This window comes from Astatotilapia calliptera, chromosome 19 (assembly GCF_900246225.1).
Source record: "Astatotilapia calliptera chromosome 19, fAstCal1.2, whole genome shotgun sequence".
Classification (NCBI taxonomy): Eukaryota; Metazoa; Chordata; class Actinopteri; order Cichliformes; family Cichlidae; genus Astatotilapia; species Astatotilapia calliptera.
The window spans coordinates 13,536,751-13,546,881 of record NC_039320.1 but is presented as its reverse complement, the minus strand read 5'-3'; the positions used below and the strand labels follow the sequence as shown (position 1 = coordinate 13,546,881).

The following is a 10,131-nucleotide window of genomic DNA, read 5'->3' as shown; positions in this document are numbered from 1 at the left end:
TGTCCTTTGTAACACTTGGAACAATCAGGAAAAAAGAAATAGGTCCACTTTACGTCACTTTTGTCTGTCAAGGAATGCATTTAAAGGCTTTTTTTTCATTCATAAAGAATTTGGCTCATTTAAAACTTGTTCCAGCCTCTTTGTAGTGTGACAAGACAGAGGTGGCTGTGTTTGCAGGGATTACTGGGACGTCATCATGTGAAGCATCCTGTGGTTAAAAAATAATCATCTATTGTTGTGACTATGAAGACTGCAATCTTCCAGTTTCTATCACATAATCTTTTGGCTGCTACCATCAATCCCCACTCAAAAGTCATCTCAACCCCAACATGTTAACTGGGAGACGGGCCAGAGTCAAACCAGTGGAGCCACTCCACCAAAGCTTCAGTTCCAAACGCAGGCTTCACTGTAACCCAGCCCAGCTACCAGACAGGAGACATAAACACGCCAAGGGTTTAAACATGGAAATCCAGCAGGCCTGTGAAATGTTTCATCTCTGATCTCACTCTTTCCAGCATCTCTGCCGTCCAGGAGTCACACCAGAGGCAAGAGCCTGGAGGGAGAGGTGCAGTAACGGTCAAATCAGAAGTGTTATTTTGGGGGTTGCTGGGGGTTTTTGTTTTTGCGCCATGCCACTGAATCATCACTTTGACAAAAGCGTTACTTTGCAGTTGGAGGATGAGCAGGGGAGGCTCACAGAGATGCTCAGTAGAGAGTGCAATGAAGTCTTTTGAGCGCTGATGTGATGAGTAATGGAGCGGGCTTGTGTGAACCAGCGTCGGGGGGCCATTTGTGGTTAAACATGAGCATGTCGCCACATACCAGTGTGCTTTTTCCCATCAGTGAGCCCCCCCACACATACACACAAACCCCTTCTAGACATCCCGTCCCAGCAAACCACCCCTCCAGGGCGTACACAGCACATTCCTTCTTTATCAATAGATGAGGGTTTGATTTATGTGCTCCTGGTAATAACCAAACACCAGAGCTGCTGGCAGTTAGGTTAGGAGGCAGCCGCGTGTTACTCAGCTGACTTTTTAAAACAATTAGTGAAAGCTGGCTTTTCTTTCTGTAGTCATTTGATCAGATGATAAAACACTTAACATCCTTAAAGGATGTTGGGAAACAGATCACATTTTAGGCATTTCACGAGTGCCAGATTTATGACTTTGCTGGTTTTACGTGAAACCGATTAAAGCCCTTAATGCTGATGTTTTGTTAGAGTTGACAGACACACTTTCACACAGGGCAAACCAGTAAGTCATTTCAAACTAGTTGCAGGCAGCAGTACAAGTCAAACAGCTGGAAAATGCCACAGCACCCCCTACTGTTGGCAGCTTAGTGAATTTAGACATGAAGCTTCCCCTCGTCTTTTAAGTGTGTTTCATGTTCTCTCTAAAATAATAATAATTTAAAAAACCCCAGAAAGAAGCATTTTAGGAAAAATATTTGAAAAAAATCCAAATATTTTAAATTGACTTTTTTTCCCCTCCAGCTTTCATGTTTTCAGGAATTGTTGACTGGGACAATAGTCCAGGGTTACAGCTACTCCAAAAGGTTACTTCAGTAGTAGCTGGGGAACCTTGGAAAGATTAACACAACTAATATATATTAAAATAATAATAATAATAATGTGTGCTAAAAAAAAAATAGAAGAATAAGCAGTAGAAGTGAAAAACTAAAATGTGTTTCAAAATATTAAAATGCTTAGTAGAGAAAAGCTGTAGTCCCCTTTTAAAGTCAGGCTACAATTATAAAGGTTCAGTTAGGGGTAAGTATGGATAAATAGATAAAATATTTCTGTAAAGAATCAGCCATTGTTTAGTGGACTAAAAGATAAAAGTAGTGGAATATTAAGCTGTCACAAATAAGTGATTAAGACCGTTAATAACTGATAAACTGTCAGCTGGATGTAAGAATATGGTACTGTGCAAGTCTTGAGCTAGGCTCATTTCTTAATATTTTGCCTGGAAAATTAGAAATCTGACACTGAGAATGATGCATGTGCAAAAATACACAGAAATACAATTCAAAAGACCTGATCCCTCTGATTTTCAGTCCAATGTTTTCTTCCCATTTCACTTCCTTAAGTTCCACTGACAGATCATCTGAAGGTCTTTGCTAGCTTTCTTTTCAAGGATATAGCTTAACTGTTCATCTATTGTAGAATTTTTTTATGCATGCTACTGCTTTTGTCCTCCACTTGTCTAGTCTGGACACACCATGCAAATATATGCCATGTTTTTAACTAAGAGCCCAGTTATTTTTATTTTTAATGTTTGGCCTTTTTTGTAGATTCAACTAAAGACATGGGAACAAATTATGTGTTTTTGTTACAAGTTGTTAGTAACTAAGATAAAATTTAAAATAAGGTTTTTTTTGTTAAATTGTCGGTTGTGCGTAGACACAACAGTGATTCATCCCTTGAGTTAGGAGCCTTTTTCCTGTTTGAATGATTCATAGATCTATTAAGTGGCTTTTTAAATATATATTCATTCTTCGGAAATGACGAGGAATTCACAGAAAATGAGTAAAAGAAGCCAATGTCCAAACAAAAACTTTGAAAGTTTCTCATAAAGTCTGGCTCTTTGGTAACAAACACTCAGATAATTTGGGACAACTTAACACAAAGTGACAGGTAACATGTTTCTTCGATTAAATAATATAATATTTTTCTCTATCTTACACAAGTCAGTGTCAGCATAATTTCATGCCAGAATATTTACTGAATATTGTCAGTTAACATGAATACTGTGGGTGATTATTCCCTTTTTAAGAATTCTTTTTTAGACAAAGCTGTAGTTGTTCAGTAACCTAATGCAAATCTTAAAACTGTAAACCAATGCTGTGATGTAATTTGAACCTTTAAAAGTCTATTACCTTTTAAGGCCCTTTTTATGGGCCTGTAAATAGCCTGAAATGCCATTAGTAGTACTGCTAAAAGTAATTTCTAAGGAGGTTAAATTGTTAACAGCGATGGATAAATGGCAGAAAAAGCAAGTAAGTAGTGATGATAGATGGTAAAAATCCACAGCTTATACTAATAAAAAAAAAAAAAAAAAAAAGTAGCTCAGACCAAAAGGGAACCAAAAATGAGTATATACACTTTTAAATGAAAAGAGTTCAGGTTAATACATTTAGATATGAGGGGTGGTGTTAATGAAGGAGCCCCAGAGTGTACGCGACATATCTGTGGTAATGAAATCTGATGAAAAACCCAAATTTTTTCCCCAAAAAGAAATCTGGGGAAATCTGCCCGAGATGCCAGTATTTTATTATTTAACCAGGTTGCATAACAAATGAAATAAAAGGGATTGAAATTGCATAATTTATTTGGTATATTGTGCCATATAGATTGTAGACTGATTTTATTAATTTTTAGATTCCTGTTTTTTAATACTGGACTCAATTGCAGTAGCTTTGCATGATTCAGAGTTCAAAATATTCAAATGTAATACTGAGCTACAGTGCAGCTCAGTTCATCCTCTGCATGAAATGACCCGTTTTAGCGCTCTTCCATGCTGCCTTGAGCAATCTTTCTTCTGATTGGCTGCCCCTCATAAATGTCACTATGTAAAATATAGAGCCAAGAGAAAAAACGGTCTAAACCTGGCTTCACATACGCTGACCTCATTACTTGAAATTTTGTCTGTATTTAACTGCCACCTGTTTGAAAATAAGGTCCCCTTAACAATGCATTGTTGTTTTATTTCTTCTCAGGGTGCTGGTGATAGCTTCATTGGAGCACTGGCATTTTACATGGCCAACCACCCACACATGCCTCTGGAGGAGATGGCCCGCAGAGCCAATCTGGTGGCAGGGGTGAGCGTGCGGGAAATCGGCACGCAGACGTCTTTTCCGTACAGACGGGACCTCCCAAATGAATACTTCCAAGAGTAGCAGTAGACCCTGATGTTAAGGGACCACATCTGAATGGGGTCAGAAAGACTCAACACTAAATGTTCTTATGAAAATTTGCTGCTGAAGATAGCTTAAAATTGATTACCATTAAAGATAAGTCAATCATTGAGATTATTTTATTTGAATTAACCACAACAAATGTTTCACAAAGTACATTCACCCGATTAAATAATTATTTTGAACCAATGAACAGCTTCAGATCATGGCAGCGGTGGTCCCCTTACATAACATCACTTTTCTGGTTTCAAGTCTCTTTTGTTCAAGCCTGGAGTTCCACTTTTATCCATCCAGGAAGAAATCCTCTGATAAACACGTCAACCAGATTAACCCGCTGTACCATCCCCGGCAATAAAAACGATGCCTTTAAACCTCTGCAAGTTCATTTTGTCCATCTGTGTGTGTCGGTGTGCTGCGGTTAAATCGATCTGATCTTCCTCTTCTCAAAAAACAGGACGTGCTTGTTCACTAAAAAGACAAAAAGCAGAAAGTAGGTGGAAGTCAAGGGTCACTCCAAATATGGGTTTTGTTTATTTCACTGGGGTGAACAGAAGGTGTGACCAACACGTTCTGAAAACAGGTCCACCATAAATTTGAATCCTTAGCTGATTTTAAATTGGACTAATCTATTCCAGGTCATTATTCCAGGTGCTATGCTTGGACAGTTTGGATCACTCAGCAGAAGTCAAATTATATTTGTCCCCCTGTACTTTTGTTTGTATCCCCTCCAGTGTGTCAAAATTGTGAGCACAGTGAGGTCATGATGAAACTCTCAGTGAAAATGGTCAGAACAGGACAGCCAAGGACATCTCTAAAAATAGCAGCAACAATTGAAGCTTTCTGGATATGCCCGAGAAGATAATCTTGAACTGGAGGTTTGCCAAATTTAGAATCAGGTACGGCTTTTCACTTTGGGAAGAATGTTTTGATCACACCACATGTTTAAATACAAATAGTTTCCAAGTTAAAAGAAAAACAATCATATACTGTTGTGTGCTCAAAGGTCGATTGGGAAACCCTGGGTTCACTTTTCAAGTAGTGATTTATTAAAGTGCCAACACCTTCATGTGACTGCTTAGCCTGCTTGCTGCCGCTTGAATAAGTGAAGCCAGACAAGGAAAAGATATCCTGGGTTATATGGATTTTGCTTTAATGAGTATTTGTGTGTCATAGTGGTCCTCACACGGCTCTTACCAAATGGATCGTGTTTGCGCAGCACCAGTTTGTCTCTGAGTCGGTTCCTCTTTGTGTTGAAGAAGTATCCGGTCCCTGCAGCACTCACCATCTGCACCAGGATGGTCCTGACAGGTAAGCAACACACAGAGAGGTGACTGCCATTTCAACACGAAACACTAACAACAGGCCTCATTCACGGGTGCACGTGCAGAAATGTTCTTAACCTCTGCACAAAATTAGCGTTGGATTTGTGCACTGGATTATTCTAACCCGTCAGGTTTGTGTGCACTACCTGCAATCAGCACAACTGAAGTAGAAAGGGTTAGTGTCACAGGAGGAAACCACCTTAATAGTCACACAATAATAGACTCTCTGCTTCAGAAATATCACATGCTTTCTTTAAAATGACAAAACAAGAGAAAAATATTTTTCAGTGAGGGTGGCTTTAACCAGTTTGCTGTGACAGGTGGAAACAAAGTCAGCACCTGGAGAAGCAACTTGCCTGACGTACAGTTATACCGGCCCTGTGCTCATGTCAAACCCTGAATTCCTTACAGTTCGTTATTCAATTCTGAGAAACTTTTTGCTTATCTTATTCTGGAAACCTGTAACTAATGACCAAGATGAAATGACTAATAATAATAAAAATTCATATTAGTAGTGCTCTTCTTCTTTTGGTTGCTCCCTTTAGGGTCCACCATCATTACATCTATGAATTTTCTCTGTAGTAGTCCTCTTTTTCTTCCTGCCTGGCAACTCCATACTTTACATCCTTTATCCAGTGTATTTGCCAGCTTTCCTCTGCCCATTCAAACCATCTCAGGCTTGCTTCTTTAACCTTGTCTTCAAACCACTTAACTTGAGCTGTCCCTCTGATGTACTCATGTCTAATCTTGTCCATCATGGCCACTCCCATCTTAAATAATGCCACCTCCTGCTCAGCCTTCTATTTTGTTCGTTAGTGCCACTGTCTCCAAACCATACATCGAACCTATCATCTTGTAAACTTTCCGGTCCCTGTGGCTAAAAAAATGATATATAAGAAATTATCCCTGACACTGCACCCTGCCTGCACTCTCTTCTGCACTGCCCATTACTTAGGATGGCTGAGCCCAAGTATTTAAACTCATCCGCCTTCACCACCTCTTCTCTTTGTAGTTTCACTGTTACACCTGTCTTGCTCTCACTTACACGTGTTCTACTGACTTTCATTCCTCTTTTCTCCAGAGCATACCTCCAACTGTCCAGACGTTCTTCCATCTGCTTTCTACTCCCAGTACAGATTACAATGCCGTCTACAAACATCACATCCCACGAGACTCCTGCCTGACCTCGACTTGGACAAATGGTTAGAGTTGGATTAGGGATGGGATCCAACATGTGGATAAGTAATAGCATTAAGTGTAAAGATGTTTGTTTAAATGCTCTAAGACAGCCCGGCTTTCATCACGTGTTCGTTTCCATGACGTAAAGGAAAGGTACATCTGTACTCCGAAGTGCAAATTCAGTTAAGATTATTTTAATGAAACAGAAATTTACGCGTAAATCCTCAGTATGCACGGTTTACGCACAGCCTTATGCTTCATGTGTGAATGAGGCCTATTGACTAGACTTTCAAAGAATCAGCCAGTGCACTTACTTGGATTTTGCCTTCGCCACTGTAAAAAGAAAAGAAAAGAAAGAATCTTATGCAGGTGAATCCAACAGATATCGTTCAGCAGCACTCAGAGCAACGGGATTTTAGTGGAAACTTGCTAACAGCACGCCAACACCAGCCCCAGAAAGTCCTTAAAGCTGTTAAGGTTGTGTGCAAGTATCTGCTGAAAACTCAAAGACTCTCCTACACATCTAAATGAAAAGAAAAACTACCTCTCGAGTAGCACAGGTGCTTTCTGAGATTTCCGCACTTACAAAGCCCAGTGAATGGACACTGAACACATACTGCTGTACTATCCAGAAGCTAAATCTATCTCTCTAAAACCCAAAACCACTGAAACGTGTGAAATAAATTTATTATAAAATATTTCACAGTGACTGCCCACATGAACAGACGTATATTTTAAGAGCAGCTCACGTTTTAGCATCAGCTAACCCCACAACAGCGTATTGGGAGAGCTCTAGGTACGCATGCGTCGTGCTGTTTGAAGACAAGATTTAAGAGAATAAAATACTTACAGTTTACTGTGGTGAGAAACATTTTCTAAGTGTTTATCTAATCGCGTCTATTAAAACATAACTGTGTGCGAGTAACGGCAGGTCACATTGACAAGCTCGATATCCGGTGTAAATAGAAACACTTCCGGGTCACCTTAAAAGCGTATTCCACTAAAAACGAACTGTAGGCTGGTGCTCTTTTCATACGTGTGTGTTTTTTAATTATTATATATACCAGAGAAAAAAACATCCAAGATCAAAATGTACATTTGAAACAACAATTTTTAATACTATCTGAGGCAATGTGTGTTTTCTTAAGAAACTTCAATCCATGAAACTCAGGATTTCTCTAGATAATGATAGTCTATTCATTTAACATATAATTCTCCTAATTTGCTATCATAAATCTCCCTTAAAAACGTTTGCCACAGGTAATAAACTGATAATAATTCAAAGGATAAAGTTGATACAGATGATCAGAAACGGACAAAAATCTGACATATCATGTTTACTCTGGTATAATGAGTAGTTTCAAATTCGTCTTAACTAATTCAAATCTGATATAAATTTATCTACTTGTGGGTAAATTAAATAAATAAAAAATGTAAAGTGGCATTAATTGTGCATTTATACCTGATCTTTTGCCTTTTGATTTGATTTACAGTGAATATATTAACTTTAATCCCAATATTTCTGAGTGTTTTTTTCCCCAGAATATTTCAACCATGCTGAGCTCAAATGTTCCAATTTAATTTAATTTAATTTAATTGTTTTATTTCTATTCATTGTTTAAAATTTAACAAACCTATTATGGCAATAATGTGTTTTCCCATAACTAGAATTTTCCTTTTTACTGTTTTAAAGTCAGAGGTGGGAAGAAACAAAGTGCAAATACTCTGTTACTGTACTTAACTACAATTTTCATGTATCAGTACTTAAGTATTGTTTTCTGACTACTTATTACCTTTACACCCTACATTTCTAAACAAATATCTGTACTTTCGACATTTTCAAAACAGCCTCGTTACTTTTGCTTTAACGCATTTGGGTCGAGTTATTATTTTATCATTGCGAGCCTTCAAACATCAAACCGATTTGAGCCTAAACAGAAAGACATGAAAGGTAGTCCTGTTCTCGCATAAAAAGAGATAACGTGTGCAAAAGTCAGGGGTTAAAAGTGGGACGGTGTTTTGTTTTTTTTAATTCTGGAGGAGCGAGCTTAAAGGGAGTAACATTTTTTTTAAGTGGCAGGTCATATCAAATGCAGCGTTTTATCAGCTCAACAAACATCAGCAAACACGCAAACTGTTCCTGTGTAATTTGTCACAGCCAAAGGTCAAGCTGCTGTATTTCACAGGGAGAGAAATGAAAGAGAGCTAGCTTCACTCAGAGATGGAGAAAGATAAGAAAGACAGGACAGTAGAGGAAGAAGAGAGGTTAGATTGAAAGGTAAGGGCTGCTCAGTGGGATCTGATAAACTGGAAATGTACATGTAAGTCCTTGTGTTTTTAAATGAGATATTGGGTCTGTACATGTGACATTGTTATATATTTTTTCATGTTGTGAAACATGCTGCTAAACAAACTGAGGTAGACTAACTGTTATTTAAAGGTTGCATGAAAATCCTCTGCATGTTAATGGAAGATAAACAGGTTAGTTTGCTGTAGTGTGATGGGTTTAAATTAAAGAACAGTGTGTGACTGGTGCACCATGGCTGCGGTTTCATGGTCAGAGTAAGGTTACATGAAGTGTAGCAGAGATTCATTTGAATTTTAGCTGATGATGCTTACTGACCTAATTCCACCTTCATACCAACTTTATACAGTCTACTATAAACAGTGTGCTGTCAGTGTAGAGCCCTGAAATCAGACAGAACTACTGACATGCTGTTGAATTCATTTGTGTACATCCACAAAGAACAACAGATCAGCTGATCACAGCCTGTACACAAAGAAAACCTAATGGAGCTCTCAATAGAAATTATTATGAATTATGAGTCTTTTCCCCACAGTGAGCAGTTTTAGGGTTCCCCCACCTCATGAATTCCTGACTGCACACATTGTTTTGTTTAGAGGCAAAGTCACCCTCTACAGCAGGGGTGTCAAACTCAAATACAAAGTGGGCCAAAATTCAAAACTGGAACAAAGTCGTGGGCTAACATTAATATTCATTGAAAAAAAAAAAAAAATCTTCCTCCAGACACAAGAATGAATCTTTTCTTATGGACTCAAACATGTTTTGCTGAAAAACTGAATATGGAACAAGCAAAGCTTAATACTAAACAATATATATATTAGCTGTATAATACCAGTAGGCCAGCTCTAATAGTAATTTGGTATGGCTTTGCGGGCCAGAGTTTAACACCTATGTTCTACAGTTTTGGAAATAGAAAATATCAATTTATTTTGCTTAATTTTACGGGAGTATTTTTAACAGCAATATTTGTACTTCTACTTAAGTACAGAGTGTCTGAACTTTTGCTAACTCTGCTTAAAGTATATCTCATGTTCAAAACAGTGTTTATTTCAATGCTAGAGAATGAGATTAAAAAACAAAAACACCACTTCCTTTGGGTTTTATTGTGGGTTTGTTTTTTTCCTTTTCTGCTTCTTTCAGGTGTTGCTTGCTTGGTTTCCAGTTTCCTCCTCTCTGCAAATAACAAGCTCTTTTCACAGATTATATGCAACACTTATTTGCACAGTACATTCAGCTAGTCTGACTGAGAACCTGGCTATTTTCAATATTAAGTTACCAGAATTAATGGTACCCTTTCCCTTAAAAATGAAAAACAAAATGCTATTTTCTCAAACAAGAGTAATTGGCCTCCACTATTCTGGATCTAACATTATTATTGTGAGCAGGTGAATTTCATATATTGTATTT

The 10,131-nt window shown here is 38.0% G+C and overlaps 2 protein-coding genes across 4 annotated transcripts in view; one reads left to right on the top strand and one right to left on the bottom strand.

Moving 5' to 3' along the window:
- The window catches only part of rbks (ribokinase), a 52,543-nt gene extending 48,600 nt beyond the window's left edge, over window positions 1-3,943 (top strand). For both annotated transcript variants that reach the window (XM_026151225.1, XM_026151226.1), the window contains exon 9: window positions 3,721-3,943. In XM_026151225.1, coding sequence (XP_026007010.1) covers window positions 3,721-3,900 — 180 coding nt within the window. In that variant the 3' untranslated portion in view covers window positions 3,901-3,943. The remainder of the gene's footprint in view (window positions 1-3,720) is intronic.
- Window positions 3,944-4,014: 71 nt separating this feature from the next.
- mrpl33 (mitochondrial ribosomal protein L33) lies at window positions 4,015-7,412 on the bottom strand. Of its 2 annotated transcripts, XM_026151228.1 has the most exons (4): window positions 7,270-7,412; window positions 6,734-6,752; window positions 5,113-5,219; window positions 4,015-4,386 (listed from the first exon to the last, which is right to left on the bottom strand). In XM_026151228.1, the coding sequence occupies exons 1-4, from the start codon at window positions 7,289-7,291 to the stop codon at window positions 4,337-4,339; spliced, it is 198 nt and encodes a 65-aa protein (XP_026007013.1). In that variant the 5' UTR covers window positions 7,292-7,412; the 3' UTR covers window positions 4,015-4,336. The 2 variants fall into 2 exon arrangements, with proteins under 2 accessions (XP_026007013.1, XP_026007012.1); XM_026151227.1 differs by lacking the exons at window positions 6,734-6,752; window positions 7,270-7,412 and adding an exon at window positions 6,329-6,710 and having other exon boundaries at window positions 4,022-4,386.
- Window positions 7,413-10,131: the final 2,719 nt, after the last annotated feature.

What these genes read in the sequence shown, in the direction of transcription:
- mrpl33 (XM_026151227.1), bottom strand. Translation starts at nt 6,492, where the DNA reads ATGCTATTACTTATCCACATGTTGGATCCCATCCCTAATCCAACTCTA. An exon ending in GAACGTCTGGACAGTTGGAG is followed by an intron (nt 5,220 to 6,328) that starts GTATGCTCTGGA and finishes CTTACCTGTCAG; the next exon opens with GACCATCCTGGTGCAGATGG. An exon ending in GCGCAAACACGATCCATTTG is followed by an intron (nt 4,387 to 5,112) that starts GTAAGAGCCGTG and finishes TTGTCTTTTTAG; the next exon opens with TGAACAAGCACGTCCTGTTT.